Source organism: Haliotis cracherodii, unplaced genomic scaffold, assembly GCF_022045235.1.
Source record: "Haliotis cracherodii isolate W230 unplaced genomic scaffold, xgHalCrac1.p SCAF_2, whole genome shotgun sequence".
Taxonomy (NCBI): Eukaryota; Metazoa; Mollusca; class Gastropoda; order Lepetellida; family Haliotidae; genus Haliotis; species Haliotis cracherodii.
Window position 1 is genome coordinate 35,553,418 of NW_027266275.1, and position 17,145 is coordinate 35,570,562.

At 41.1% G+C, this 17,145-nt stretch overlaps 1 protein-coding gene across 1 annotated transcript in view; it reads right to left on the reverse strand.

The window, feature by feature from the left end:
* The window catches only part of LOC139468034 (chitinase-3-like protein 1), a 31,248-nt gene extending 17,749 nt beyond the window's left edge, over nt 1–13,499 (reverse strand). Inside the window, exons 1-6 of the mRNA XM_071249720.1 lie at nt 13,388–13,499; nt 6,813–6,885; nt 2,843–3,032; nt 2,066–2,318; nt 1,228–1,352; nt 628–751 (exon numbers count right to left, since the gene is read on the reverse strand). Of these exons, the coding sequence (XP_071105821.1) occupies nt 628–751; nt 1,228–1,352; nt 2,066–2,318; nt 2,843–3,032; nt 6,813–6,885 (765 nt within the window). The 5' untranslated portion in view covers nt 13,388–13,499. The remainder of the gene's footprint in view (nt 1–627; nt 752–1,227; nt 1,353–2,065; nt 2,319–2,842; nt 3,033–6,812; nt 6,886–13,387) is intronic.
* Nucleotides 13,500–17,145: the final 3,646 nt, after the last annotated feature.

Genomic DNA, 17,145 nt, shown 5'->3' on the forward strand with positions numbered 1-17,145 from the left:
CATCTACTGGGTTTATAACTGTGATACAGTACTGGGTTTCTGTGTACCCATCTACCAGGTGTACAACTATGATGCAGTACAGGGTTACAGTGTACCCATCTACCAGATGTATAACTGTGATACAGTACTGGGTTACAGGGTACCCATCTACATGTACCAGGTGTATATCGGCGATACATTACTGGGTTTCAGTGTACCCATCTACCAGGTTTATAACTGGGATACTGTACTGGGTTACAGTGTACCCATCTACCAGGTGTATAACTATGATACAGTACAGGGTTACAGTGTACCCATCTACCAGGTTTATAACTGTGATACAGTAATGGGTTACTGTATACCCATCTACAAGGTGTATATCGGCGATACATTACTGGGGTTCAGTGTACCCGTCTACCAGGTGTATAACTGTGATGCAGTACTGGGTTACAGCGTACCCATCTACCAGGTGTATAACCGGGATACAGTACAGGGTTACAGTGTACCCATCTACCAGGTGTACAACTATGATACAGTACAGGGTTACAGTGCGCCCATCTACCAGGTGTATAACTGTGATGCAGTTCAGGGTTACAGTGCGCACATCTACCAGGTGTACAACTACTGAGTTACAGTGCCCCGGTTTACCAGATTGAGGTACTTGTCATCGTTGGTCTCGTCAATGCGTGGATACAGAGGGCTGTGAATACCGGTGTGATTCTCCCAACTGCCGTGCAGGTCATAGGTCATCACACTGATGAAGTCCAAGATCCTAGGCAGCATCAAAACACAACATGATGCCGGACCAGAATAAAGTTTGTTTGTTGATCATATCCGCACTCAGCAATATTCCAGCTATATGACGGCAGTCTGTAAATAATCGAGTTGGGACCAGAGAATCCAGTGACTGATATCATGAGCATATATCGACGTACGCAATTGGGATACGATGACATACATCAACCAAGTCAGCGAGCCTTACAACCCAATCCCGTTAGTCGTCTCTTAAGACAAGCACATTCGCAATTACATCTACTTATAAATACTTGCCATGTCTACTTAATATTGTGTTAGTGACAAGTCTGTAGGGTTGTTTGTTTGGTTAGAAACTGAATATTACACGGGCAATGCCATTTTTTCAGTATATTTTCGAAGACAAATTTACCTGAAAATTAATCCTTTCACCTGATATGATGGTCACTCACTCACTTATAACGTCTTCCTGACCATGTGACTTACATTCCTTACCGTGAAATTTCCGGGATTTCGTATGCAGTGTCAATGTTGGGTTTTCCCGCCGCCACAGCCGCCGTCAACATCAGTCGGGGTCTACCAGATTGCTGCGCTTCCACTACAAAGGCATCGTACAGTGCCTGAAAACAATTCTCTATTCGGCTATTCCAGTCCAATGTAGATTGTCTTAACGTTTGTAAAATAAAATAAGCACAAGGGGTGCAACTCTGCACAGCGAATCGCCCTAGACAACTACCCCCCCCCCCCCCCCCCCCACCCGTGCCCCCCGTAAATAATCAAGTCTGACAAACCAGTGGTTGATATTGTAAGCACCACAACGTATGGTTTTGGTGACAAACAATCAACCAAATATCCGAGTCCGATCCATTTAGCAATAGAGAGTTCGGGACATATCTATTGAAATTGATAAAGTCACCTACACGAAGACTCGTCCCCCTGTCGATCAATGTTAGGCGCGAAGACACCGCAAACCAACCAGGATGCGCATATAACTGTAAGTAATTTGGTCAAAGAATCCTCCTTAATATTCTTTGTTGATATGCAAAGTTTGTGTCAAACAATATACCAAAGTGACATTCACAATTGTTTTACCATATCAAATAACAATTGGTTGTAAATGTCAACCGTGATATATTTCGAAAATATCCTTGTAAACTTACAAAACCAAGGTGAATGTGGTACAACAAGCGGGCTATTTGCATGACCGTTTGCGCGAAGACGGAACCAAGTTGATAAAATGGTCACGCGAGGGGCACGAGTCGTTATTCGGCTTGTCCCGGAATAGCACAAGTAGTCACGCGTGGGATCTCTTCTAACCCGGCTCAAGTGGTACCTGAAGCAATTCGGTATAGTGATGTTTGTCCTCTGGTGGACCGCCTCTGTTTGCAGGATACTCCCAGTCAACATCCACGCCATCGAAGTTGTTGTCTCGGACGAATTTGACAACGGAGTCCGCGAACTCCTTCCTCCCCGAGGGAGTGTGGGACATCTCATGGAACGGCATCGACCTAAGATTCCAGCCCCCAACAGCAAGCAGGGTCTTCATGCTAGGATTGATATTCTTCAACGCCATAAAACGCTCGAACCTGCATCGAAAATGTTAATCGAACAGGTAATTACTGCATTAATGTGAGTGAGTGAGTGAGTGAGTGAGTGAGTGAGTGAGTTGGGTTTAACACCACTTTTAACCGTATTCTAGTTATATCACGGCGTGTCATCATAATGTTGGAGGAAAGCCCGAAATGATGCAGGTAACACCCACTAGCACGGATATGGTGCCGAAACACGTAGAAACACAATCGCTGACGGGCATTATAGGAAATATAGAACCCTGAACAATAATATGTTCACCTGATTTTTTAAAAGTTTACATCACTTACATAACTTACTGTGGAAGTACATTGGAGCTAACCACCTAACGAGCACGGGTATGAGAAACTCAGCTTCATAATCGGGGTGAATCTGGGATTCAAACCCACGATGAAAGTTGGTGGAACGAATATCCTGCTTTGAGCAAAATAAATTTATCATTCTGTCATTAATCGTTTACTGCTGAATGTTCGAGATGGTGGTCGATGTCAGTCATTTTTTGAGACTCAGTTACACTCACATTCCTCTTTTCCAGGCTGTGGACAGGTCATTCCATTCAAAAGCTTTTATCCTGTTGCCTAGCAACGTGGCGAAGGCGTACACGTAGTGCGTGCAGAGGTTAGGGTTAACATTCTCCGGCGTGTATTTCCCTTTATCGGGACGATACTGAGACCAGTTGGTGTAGTAACAAACTCTTCTGAGGTCTGAACCTGTAACATGATAGATGACACGTATGACAGTTGGTGTAGTAACACACTCTCCTATGACCTGAACCTGTAACATGAAGGATGACATGTATGACAGTTGATGTAGTAACACACTCCCCTGTGCCCTGAACCTGTAACATGATGGATGACATGTATGACAGTTGGTGTAGTAATACACTCCCCCGTGACCTGAACCTGTAACATGATGGATGACATGTATGACAGTTGGTGTAGTAACACACTCTCCGGTGCCCTGAACCTGTAACATGATGGATGATACGTATGACAGTTGGTGTAGTAACACACTCTCCTGTGCCCTGAACCTGTAACGTGATGGATGACATGTATGACAGTTGGTGTAGTAGCACACTCTCCTGTGACCTGAACCTGTAACATGATGGGTGACATGTATGACAGTTGGTGTAGTAACACACTCTCCTGTGCCCTGATCCTGTAACGTGATGGGTGACATGTATGACAGTTGGTGTAGTAACACACTCTCCTGTGCCCTGAACCTGTAACATGATTGATGACAAGTATGACAGTTGGTGTAGTAATACACTCCCCTGTGCCCTGAGCCTGTAACGTGATGGATGACATGTATGGCAGTTGATGTAGTAACACACTCTCCTGTGACCTGAACCTGTAACGTGATGGATGACATGTATGACAGTTGGTGTAGTAACACACTCCCCCGTGACCTGAACCTGTAACATGAAGGATGACATGTATGACAGTTGATGTAGTAACACATTTTCCTGTGACCTGAACCTGTAACGTGATGGATGACATGTATGACAGTTGGTGTAGTAATACACTCCCCCGTGACCTGAACCTGTAACATGATGGATGACATGTATGACAGTTGGTGTAGTAACACACTCTCCGGTGCCCTGAACCTGTAACATGATGGATGATACGTATGACAGTTGGTGTAGTAACACACTCTCCTGTGCCCTGAACCTGTAACGTGATGGATGACATGTATGACAGTTGGTGTAGTAGCACACTCTCCTGTGACCTGAACCTGTAACATGATGGGTGACATGTATGACAGTTGGTGTAGTAACACACTCTCCTGTGCCCTGATCCTGTAACGTGATGGGTGACATGTATGACAGTTGGTGTAGTAACACACTCTCCTGTGCCCTGAACCTGTAACATGATTGATGACAAGTATGACAGTTGGTGTAGTAATACACTCCCCTGTGCCCTGAGCCTGTAACGTGATGGATGACATGTATGGCAGTTGATGTAGTAACACACTCTCCTGTGACCTGAACCTGTAACGTGATGGATGACATGTATGACAGTTGGTGTAGTAACACACTCCCCCGTGACCTGAACCTGTAACATGAAGGATGACATGTATGACAGTTGATGTAGTAACACATTTTCCTGTGACCTGAACCTGTAACGTGATGGATGACATGTATGACAGTTGGTGTAGTAACACACTCCCCTGTGCCCTGAACCTGTAACGTGATGGATGACATGTATGGCAATTGGTGTAGTAACACACTCTCCTGTGACCTGAACCTGTAACATGATGGATGACATGTATGACAGTTGGTGTAGTAACACACTCCCCTGTGCCCTGAACCTGTAACGTGATGGATGACATGTATGACAGTTGGTGTAGTAACACACTCCCCTGTGCCCTGAACCTGTAACGTGATGGATGACATGTATGGCAATTGGTGTAGTAACACACTCCCCTGTGCCCTGAACCTGTAACGTGATGGATGACATGTATGACAGTTGGTGTAGTAACACACTCCCCCGTGACCTGAACCTGTAACATGATGGATGACATATGTAACAGTTTATATAGTGACACACTCTCCTGTGCCCTAAACGTGTACCATGGTGGATGACATGTATGGCAGTTGGTGTAGTAACACACTTCCTGTGCCCTGACCCTTGATTCCATGCATTGCACTGGATATATGTTGTCTTGTCAGAACATTGTTTTCTGCGAGGCTGATTATGGGTGTGTGAAGCTACAGTCACACAGACGATGCGACCGCGATGCAACCTCTTGGCGACTGATTCCTTTGCTTTGCAACTTGTCAGTGATCGATCGGCAACTGTTTACCGCAGATACGGCGAAATGTTTGTAACTGGTTGAGAACGATCGGTGACTAGTCAGCGAATGTTCGGTGACTTGTTGTAACTGAACGGGGACTGGTCGGTGACTAGTTGTCGATCGATCACCGATCAAAACATAATGCATATAAAAAGGGATCTTTTCTGAATGAAACAACTTCTTTGCAAGTTGTCAAGATGTTAACAACAGAACAGTTGTAGTTGCCCCGCCTGTAAAGAATAAATCAAAATGCTGCAGTTGCTGCCATGATGATGTACAGAAGAATGAGACTGACAAGGCGAAGGCAGTATTGGCTGAGACCTTGGATCGCAAGAAGGCCACAGCTAGGAGACTATGGGAATCTGATGGCAGAGTTGGAGAGAGACAGTCGTGGTGTTTTCGAGGGTTTCCTCAGAATGGAGCTTGTCAACATCGGACATCTCTAGCTCTTACTCCTCATCAGGTATCGGCCTCTTCTCTTGTTGAGATGTTGTTGGCTGTGGCTCCATTGTAGCAGACCTGTGCACCACAGCAGTTGTCTCTATTGTATCGTCTACAATTTCTGGTTCTTTAAGTTTCCTCCCTTTACGGACCATAGTGAAGAATGGAAATAATTGATGTGAACTGTCTTAGTACTTATGACAAAACGATGCTGTAAGGCATAGACAGGTCTTTTTATAGATTGTGACATGTTGCAAACCCAACGGCGAATGATCGACGCACGCTTGGAAACCACTTTGCCACCGATCGACAACCAGTCACCGATGAAGCGCAGGTCGATCACTGCCTCATCACTGATCAATCACCGATAGGTCGTCACCAGGTTGCAAAGTGTCAACACCTTTGTGTAGACGAAACCGATCGCCGCACAGTGGAAACCAATCTGCGATTAAAATAACACCACTTGGGGACCTCTAGGAGACCTTTAGGAGACCAATGAAACCCCCGTGCGACCAAATCGGTCGCAGCCAGTCTTTTGTGCATGTTCAAAAGACTGGTTGCGACCGAATGGGTTTTGCAACCGCTCTGAAACCTTGTAGCGACCTCAGTGAAACCTTTCAGAGACCCCTGAAACCTCATTGCAATTGTCAAATATTTTGGTCGCCAGGAGGCTGCATCGAGGTCGCATTGTCTGGGTGACTGAGGCTTTAGCGACCGACCATTTGTCTTGAACAAATTATTCAAAAACACTGTTCTGTTCATTTTTGACTCATTTAAGCCAAACGTCTGTAATGATGACGCCATTTGTCTCAAACCTGCAAGTGATATATTGTGTCAACATAGTGTCAACATGTATGATAGGTTAATAACAACATTATTAAGTTCTCGATAAATAAAGATGTGTCGTTTCGAGTTGGCCCAAAATGGTCGCCATCACACCCCATCCTATATGTACACTGCCAAAGTTCTCTCTGGTGTCGTGTTTATATTATATACTCATGTGTTGTGGCCTCTGCAGTCCCTATATTCATATATATCTATCCGAGTTCGAAATTAATTACCGAGTCATTTGTGCAATCTTAATAACGATCGAAAATGATACAATTGTTTCTTTTATCAATGATAAAAATTGGGCAAAATGATGTTTTCTAATTAGCTTGCTGTGATAAAACATAAAAAAATGTGGACATTATGAAAAGATGGTATAATCAAACGGATACACAGGAGTGTTTGTCAAGACACGGTTATCTTACCTTGGACAGCGTGCAGTGCCAGGAAGATGCCTCCCGCCACGGGGAGCAGCAACAGGGATACCCGGGGGATCATCTGGAAGAGAAATGAAGATGAAAATATGGAATGATGAAGTGGCGTGGACTATATACCGGACTCCAGATAAAAACTAAACAACCCCAGATAACGTAGGTCATCGAGTGTTTCCTCACGTGGCCCTGTGCCTAGTGATTGTGTGGCGTAAGTAATGACAAAACCCCAGTCATAATCATAAGAAATCCGTTATACAATACCGACCATATCATGAGCATGTGTTTATGAATCACTATCAAATAGTGATCACACCAGGTTTTCGCGAATATGTAAGCGTATACTGTCCCATCGGTAGCAAACGTCACAAGCACATGCAAAGGCAAATCAATTGTTTACCGGCTAAAACACGGAAACATATGGTACGAGATAAAATAGGAAATTGAATCGGACATACGTTTTGTCACTGTTGCGTCAAATTTTGAACTGTCCTCCACTTGACTACCACAAAACGTTTTAAAAGCTTTCCTAAAGACCCTGAATGTTGTAACAATGATGGTGCCTTTTGAAGTCTTTGTTGAAAGAGCATGCCCAAACGTTGTGAAATCTGGACATCAAATTCTGATGCTGTAAAGGGAAGGTTGAATATTGGAAAGTTGAAGTCATCCTTCTTGTCGGTCACCCCTCAGTTGTGAGACGGCTTATTCCGTTATTAGGTAAGAATGTGTGCAATAGTAATTGTCACCTGTCATGCTGTCTTATGGATATTATACTGAATCTTTATGCCATGATCTAAATATGAAAAAGATGAGGCGGTTTCCTGGTCTCTTATGTTTCTAGCTCAGGTGGGTAAATAAGTGGAAGGGAATTGGCTATTTGATGGTTAATGAAGGTTTTCAGGTCATCGATATAACTGAAGCTTAAGGTCAACGTTTGGGACAAATTCCCTTGTTTAGATTTTGCCAATCCGCGCAGAAATCCCGATTCATGTGTATAATGACACGGATCAGCAAGGTGGGTATGCCGACTTCTTGCCTAGATATCCTGTCTCCAGCTTCTTCGCAGATGTTAGCTTTGAGAAAGTCCACCATTTCACGTATTGTTTCCTCAGTAAGCTTCGGATGACATATGCTTCCATATTTGACAACCTTTTACGACAGAGATGTAATTATATCTATGGTCACCAAGTTTGTCGAGTGGTACTTCACATTCTATCAAATCACATAATATTGGCATGCAAACATATATTTACATGTAAAACTTGCAAATGAACTGACTGGTTGATATTTTTTAAGCAAGAACAGTTCCCACTACTGTGTAGATATATTTTCGCATTTAGTTAACGCGATGGCAACTGTAGCCTGATGGTGTCGCCTTATGATGATGTGATATTGATATGTACACCTTACTGCCAACTATAATGTGCTATCTGTTGTATAGGTATGTAACATACACCTATAAATATAAGATAACATGTTATGTAATATGTAACAACATCTACAGAATTGAATAAAAAAAGTTTTTAAAAAGTTGTCGAGTGAGGTTGTGGTGTACAAACAGAAAAATCAATTATTTTGACATAATGAGCTATTTTCTGAGATTAAAAAACATTATGGTTAATCTTTGAGACATTAATTCGGTGGACCCAGCAACATGTCACTCCAAGAACCTTAGTTGATCTACCAATCTTTATTCATGACACGAAGCAGCTCAACGTAATATTTAACAGATAGTGCACACTGAACTGAATAAAAAAGTAGTTATTATATCACGATTGCAAGATACTGTGTTCTTTTGTTGTTTAACGCCGCACTCAGCAACAACGACGACAATCTGTAAATAATGAAGTCTGGACCTGAGAAACCAATGATTGATAGTGTGAGCAACGATCGGGATTCGATGAAATTCAATCAACCAAATCGCCGACTCTTGCAACAAACATGTTGCTAAGGGGCTATTCTAATCTGAAATGCACATTGGACGCACGAACAAAGAACTTTGATACAAATCTAATCATATAATTTAAATTACTGAATTTTGTTTATGAATATGAGTATCAAGCAAGAAAGGAAAGCGTCAGTAGGAGAAATGTATATTGCTTATACGATGCCAGAAACATCCCGTTATCTCGAACTTCTTTAATCAAAGATTCCGTTTGTCTCGAACAACGAATAATTCCATACATTTCCGAGTGAGTCAGTTGGGTTTAACGCCGCTTTGAGCAGTACTCCAGTTACATAACGGCGTGACAACTGAACGTGGCAGGAAAGCCAGATTTGATGCAGCTGGTCTCAGACGTTTACCGCTTTGGTGAAACCTACGAGCACAGGCATGGTGCTGACAAACCAAGAAACATAATCGGGGATTCGAAGCCACAATCATAGGTTCCTGGCGCGCCTAAGAAACGCAACTCTGCACACCGAATTCCGGCGCCTCAGACGACTTGTCCACCTGTGTATACTATTCCGATGGTATTAAGGGCTTTCTGTATAAACATATATTTGCATGCTAGCACTCATGATAATTCAGGCATGTTTAATTATTTTCTTTACATATAATTTATAACATTGGGAATTATTGCTCTATTTCGAATGTACTATGGATATAACATTATATACATACTGCACCAGGTACAAGTCCCGCCTCTATCCCACCGATGCATCCCCTTTACATTATTGACATTATTTGAAGACAAAAATAAATAATGATAAAAAACATTTTCAAATGCTGTTTTACATATTTTAATTACAAGCTTACTTAACTTGTGATGTACGTGTCATGTGAGTGACAGCCAGCTTAGCAAAACACCTCCGCATTGTTCGATGAGCCCCTTTAACAAGTTTAAATGAAGAGAGGCTGTGTCGTTTGCATTTGTCATAAAGCAGCGACAGAGCGGAATAGGCTTATAATACCCTACAAGGAAACATTTGAATACACGTGTGAGATGTAATCTCCTCTTTAAAATACGCATGGAGTCAAGCGGAATATAAACAAATACCATCGGCGTGAATTAACAAGGACAAGCTTAATAACAGCGACACTGACAAGAATGCCTGTGCAGATGGCTACAGACAATCATCTGAATCATAGATGTCGCTGAATCCTGGTAACGGTGTGGTGTTCAGAGATGCTACTTCCTTATGTAATGTCATTGGTCTGTACTAGATATATGGATATGTACCGGGATGTTTCATATGGACTACAGGATGTTTCAGAAACTAAGGGCTCAGTCAACATGTCCTGGTGCTTAACATAACGTGGTTGTGTAATATTGTATCTGCATGGTAAAAAAGTTTTCTTTCCCAGATTTGATCATAAGTGCGACAGTGCACATTTTGATGTTCGCATCAGGGCAAATAATGACAAGAAGAAATGACACGTTTAGATCCAAATATGTTCAGGTATGTGTTTAAATCCTAAACGGAAAACACATTTGGTGACTTCACTCAAAACACGTTAAGGGTCTAAACACATGAAATGGGCTATCTTCTCACAGCCTAGTTAACACTAGGTAAACACCACCTAACACAACAACCCCAAAATCCAAACATGTTTAAATGAAGAGCATATCATTGGATATTAGGTCAAATATTGATAAGATATAAAATTGAAGTTCAAATTAAATTTACAAATAACGTATATACCTCTAGGCCTTACAATGAACTTGTTACAATACTAACATAAAGTTGAACAATAAACACACAAAAAAGCTGAGTTAATGGTGACCAGGAAAATTGAAATCTATGACAACAACCTCCGTAGCACGGTGACATAGGGTGCATGAGTACTAAATCAAGAGGTTAAAGTGTTTCATAAATGTATTGGAGCAATATGTTTAATATACTCAACCGCAAAAGAATGTTCTACATACAATGCGGATAACGTTAAGACCATAAAAGATATGTAGATAATATTAACAAATGCTAACAGCGAAACAATTGATAACGAATGGGTGTTGATTGTCTGATAGCCATCCGTGTTTACTGAAAAATCCCAGAAAAACAGAAAAATTAAACGTGTCAGTTGTGTCCATCAATAGCGTGTGTGGCCACCGACAGCTGCGACACAGGCAACACATTGTCGTCTCATTCAGTCGACAGATCTTTGGAAGAAGGCTTGAGGAATCCCGTTCCATTCCCGAACCAAAAAGGCTTCCAGTTCCCGAAGTGTATGTGGCTGCATTGAAGCCTGAACACATCCCCCAATCTCGTCCTAGACATGCTCAATTGGCGCCATGTCCGGTGACAAAGACTCCATAGAGTCCACAGAGACCCGTGCTGTATGGGGACAAGCTTTATCCTGCTGAAAGCAATCCCAGTTTGGGAGTTGTCTAATTTGCATTAGCCAATATGGCCACCAATTATCAGATGAGATTCAATGTTTTGGTGAAAACAGCATGTGTTGTATTGCGAAATAGCCGTATTATGTTTCTAAAAAGATATTCACAACTGCAGAACGTTTTCGACTATTGACAAATCTACAAAAATTCAAGATGGCAACCAATTTCAAGATGGCCGACAAGTTTCCTAAATATGTGTTTACACTGTTGAATTACTTGATAGGTCACGTTTACCAAGTTCTGTGATCAGACAAGTAATGTCGTGATGATTACATACGATGGTCAGTGGGAACAACTAAAACTTTTCACTTTGGACAGCCAGGCTTTGGATGACAGCTGGCTGGGACAGACTCCAATTCGGTTTCCTCTTTTTCAGTTTGTGCAGTCTACCAAGGAAAACAACACGCACTGACGTAACCCACTCTAAAAGACTTTCAACATGTTCCTCTTCTCTTTTTGCCCATGTTTTATGGCACGTGCTTCTATAACATCCATAATGGTGTAAATGTCGTGATCCCAACTTGTAGGAGGCAGCTAATGATATTTTGGTCTATATTTAGACAACTGACAAAGGTTGTCATTGTCAACTGTGATTATATGGTTTGTAGCAGTATGAAAAGTCTTGGAGTCTGGTCTGGCCAAACATTTCAATGCAATATCTAGAACTATACTCTCCAGTCGATACTGTGGCTCTTGCTGTTTGTAGACTGATCCATCAGCGAAAGTTTCTGGAGTCGTTTAGTTTCTTACAATGGCACATGAGGCTGTTACAGGTCCCACATTTCGACCCTAAACACGATAACCTCCTCATTATAGGACAAGAAACATGTTTATGTTTGTCATGTATTTAGGATCAATACATACTTTCAGTGTGTAGAATTTAAATGTCATTGTGGAATATTAGCTGGAATAATTCTCACTGCAACAATATTCACGCATATATGAATATGGTCCGGCAATGCTTTGTGTTCTCTCCCAGTCTTGTAATGACTTGATAACATATCTGTATGTGGCACGGCAATGCTTTGTGTTCTCTCCCAGTCTTGTAATGACTTGATAACATATCTGTATGTGGCACGGCAATGCTTTGTGTTCTCTCCCAGTCTTGTAATGACTTGATATCATATCTGTATGTGGTACGGCAATGCTTTTGTGTTCTGTTCCAGTCTTGTAATGACTTGATAACATATCTGTATGTGGTACGGCAATGCTTTTGTGTTCTCTTCCGGTCTTGTATGACTTGATAACATATCTGTATGTGGCACGGCAATGCCTTGTGTTCTGTTCCAGTCTTGTAGTGACATGATAACATATCTGTATGTGGTACGGCAATGTAAAGTATTCTCCTAAAGTCTTGTGATGACTTAATACCATTTCCTTTAAATGCTATATATGCTATATGTAAACATTAACATGTATTGATATGACAAATCGTGGCTCAATAGTTTTCTCCTGACTCAGAACGTGAGATCGACAGTAAACTTTGTTTTGACCCGGGTTAGAATTGGTGTTGAGCAACCCATACTTGTAGTACGGGATCGGGTGGTCAGTATATCTGTCTTGGTTGGTGCATGTCATCGGATCCCGTATGTAGTATGTAGGTCGATGCTCATGATGTCAATGACTGGATCATCTGGTCCAGACTATTTACAAACTGTCGTCATAGAACTGGAATATTGCTGCGTGCAGCGTTAAACAACAAATAAACAAACGAAATAAACAAACAAGAACAAATGTACTTTCAAAGCAGCAGTACACTAGCACTAAGCAACCCCATCATCCCGAAAAAAATCAATTTGCGTTTTCCTTTTGCTAAACATGCATGGTAGCTTAGTTCCAAGTAACAAATCACGCCCACAGATAACCTCTGTATATGACTGCTACGCAATATGTTCTGTTCACACTAACTCATATTTTTACAATGGTCCAACAAAGTATTCTTTCATTGAGATGGATAATTCAAACCACTGAGTGTTCAAGAAATTCTTCCTCCTTCAAAACACACAAGTGTCATCATGGCCACTCATATTATGTAAAACAATTCTAATTCCGATGGAAGTGTGTACAAATATATAAACCATCACACTGTTCTACTGACGACTGATGTTCTTGCACTATCTGTCAGCCAAAATATGTTTCCGAATACTCTTTCTCTGGCATGATGACCGTTGACCAAAGCCCACCCTCAAGGTATTTTTTGGGAGAGCCATAGACTTGGCGAACACCTACCTTACTGTGAAGACCATCAACAATAAAGGTTTTCAGTGTGCAATCTGTCAACAATTGAAAGGCTGTTTAGACTTGCGTTGCGTACTGTTATGGTTTCCAGCGTCTAAGACTGCGTCATAGATTATCTCCCAAAGATAAGAACTGGTGGTGCAGCCTCGGCAGTTATCTAATGAAATTGTTATGCTTTTATAAGTAACATTGGTGTCCGCCAAGGGAGTTTATCAAGCCCCTTTCTATTATCCTTTTTCACAAATGAATTAGCGTATTAATTCAAAAATAATTGCACTAATGGTATACGAATAGATTCTGAACTATTAAATTATGTTTGCTTCTTTTTGATGATGATATTGTCATGTTCTCGAGCGCAATACCTGGCTTGCAAAAGGAAATAAATATATTAGAAAGTTATTGTGGGTGGAACGTACTGTAAATATAGATAAAACAAAAGTTGTAGTTTTTAAAAATGGTGGTAACTGATCTAGAAAAGAAACATTGCTCTAAAGAGGGAAACCTGCAGTTGTGTAGTAAGTGAGTGAGTGAGTGTTTTTTTAAATATTCCAGCAATATCACGGCGGTAAACATCGGAAATCGGCTTCACACATTGTACCCATATCGGGAATCAAACGCTTTAACCAATAGCCTACCCGACCGCCCCACTTAGGCGTATGTTTTACAAGTAGATTAACTAGGTCAAAGAATGCACATAAAATTTCATTAAAGCCAAAATATACTTTGTAGGTATATAAAAAACTCTTAGAGTTTTGGACAATATTACATATGATGTTTCCCATTTGGCCCATGGGGGCTAGAACATTTGGATGTTATTGAAAAGGTAAATTTATATGCATTTATTTAGAGGTTTATTAAATACAGGGTAAGTTGCTAACATCTGCGCCCGTCTACAAGAAAGCTTAGAAATGTTATAATGTGATGGTTCTCTACGACAGCTATGGGAAAAGTTTTTTTTGGTAAAACTTGAAAGGACAATATTTTTTCCAGAACATTTTCGGAACCGATGATTTTTTAACCTCACACCAAACCCATCATGTTATCGAAAACTTGCTGTTCCTATTATATTACTTATAGGCTGGCGTACTGAAATATATGATAGTGAATTTCTCGGTTTGAACATACTCGTGGGTTTCATCAAAGTGGAAAACGTCTGAGACCTGCATCCCTTCAGGCCTTCCTCTCGCATCAAGCTGACACGCCGAGGTATAACTGGAATACTGTTCAGAGCTGCGTTAAACCTAACTAACTCATGCTATTCAGCCTACTTGTGGCCTGATTCGATCGATCTTAGTGCTACATATACACTTCAGCTAAGACTTACGATCATCGTTGCTCTAAGATTGGTCTAACTATAATGCTGATGACTTCGGTTTAATACAACATCCATTCACCAATTACCATATACCAGGTGATGCAATTCGGCGTGCGTTACTTATTTATTTATCTGATGAGTGTGGGTTCGAATCCCTGATTCGCTCTGATTATGGTTTGTCGGCACCACACTTTTGATTGTGGGTTGCACCCAAGTGGTAACATTGTTAGACCCCCATCACTTCTTGCTTTCCTCCCACATAAAGCCGACACGAGATAACATAATTGTCCAGAGCGGCGTTACAACCCAACTCATTCATTCACTCACTCACGCTCTTGGATTTCACCAAAGTGACCTGAGGTATTCAACACTAAACACTAAATATTATCCCTACAAAAACACTAAAAATACCCCTATTCAAACACTTAAAATTACCCCTATAAAAACAAATGAAATGATGAATTAGAATGGTAAGCTATAAACAAAATTCTATTCAGAGCTTTGCAAAATTCGGACTATAGATGTTTTAATATTTTATCCTACATTGAAACCTGCAAACTAAATCAGTACTTTTTAAGATTGGATGTGAAGACAGTGATATGTGCTCTTTTTGTAACTCGGAGATTTTACGCCGTACTCATTCCTTTTATAAATGCAAGAAGATACTCTATACATGGGAACAGGTGTTCAATTGATAGAAATATAAACAGGAATATGTATTGTAATTTACACTAACGAAATGTTGTTTTGATATTCCGAAAAAAACCCGAAATGAACATCTTAATCTTCTAATTACAGTTGTCAAACATAATCATTTCATTATAAGCACATTTACAGATAGTTCTGGATTTGAATTGTTACAAAGGGAAATTATTAATGCGTATGACGTTGGTAAATTAATGCTTTTACTTTCTGTAAAAACACCACCTTCATGAAGTTCTGGTCTTTACCTCATCTTCTATTCCAATAACGGTACTCCATTTTTTTTGTCCGTGATTCAAAGGTAAATGTTAGCCTCTTCCTTTGTAACCAGTGAAAGTGACCACTGCATAAATAATCTCATCTCTAGAAATGTACAAAGTCTTACAAAGTCTATGCATTTTGTAACTATTTTTGTAACATTTTGTCTCTTTCATCCCATTTGCATAAGCATGTTCCATGCTGTTTAATTTGTACATCACAATTAGTGTTCTTGGCTAAGTTTAACTTTCGCCCAAATGCAACTTACACGGGATTATGTTCAAACTAGGGTGCACCGGCGCAGTTCGCTCTTGTGTATTTAAGAGATCCATGTCATATCTGGTAAAAAGAAGTGTAGAGTGTTAAAAATGAAGAAACTTTGTCTACGTCCACCCGGCTCGACAGTGGGACGGAGCGAGACCGAAGGACGCCAAAACCATTGGAGATTCAGGCAAGAGTTACTTCACTTCGCAAATTCCCGGAAACGTAAACTTGCATTTGACACCAATCTGGTGACAGCCGAAATGAAAACAATTCAGGATCTGGAAGAGGAGAAGAGAAATATAAGTGACCAAGTCATGTTGATGAGAAACAAGTCAGACAAAGTGAAACTGACAGATCCTTGACACCATAAGGAAACCACTCAGATGGCGAGAGAACGACAGCATACCTTACTTGGTAACTTGCATTCTACATCAGAATCGTCAACGGAATTGTCGGACACTGAAGAGTGTTCTAGAAAAGAGGAGAACACAAGAACCCATTGGACAAGTTGAGCATCCAATATGCAGTCAGTCAGCGTAACATTGCTGTACTGCCATGGCCGATGGTTCTCCAGACCTCTCCCCCATAGAACATGTCTGGGATGAGATATGATGACCAGGACCAGAACCATCCAGTAACGTCAGCTCAGTTGGACCAATCTTGACATATGGAACAACTTCCCCCAGGTACTTCAATGCGCCGCCGCTGCAACGCCTGTATCCACGCAAATTGTGGTCACCCCCTGTATTGATATTGTTTTTTGAGTTATTACACGACCCTTCTTCTAGGGCGTGTCGCTGTCTCCTGTTACCAGGAATGGATTTTGTTGATGAATTTGTTTTGATCAGACGACTGACCAAATTATGTCGTTATTTTATTTTCGTTAACATTTACACCACAGGTTTTTTTTTGCGCTAGTATAAATAAACATAACTATTAAAAGAATATCAATTGTTAGGTAGGGGCTACACGTATTCAGCTGGGGCCAAGACACGTGTTGGCGTCCAATATCCATTTCAAACCGTCCTTTCCTCACCCATGTATCCAAGCACCCTGTTTTCAGGACCTGTATAAACACATAAACATGGCTCAAAGTGTGACAGCTAGTACGCCTCTTGTACGTTCTCCGTCACAGATGGCAGCAGTAGTAGTGGTTATACCGAAGCTGATTCTAAACCCCGAAAAGCGGCAGTACACTGCAGGCCATGTC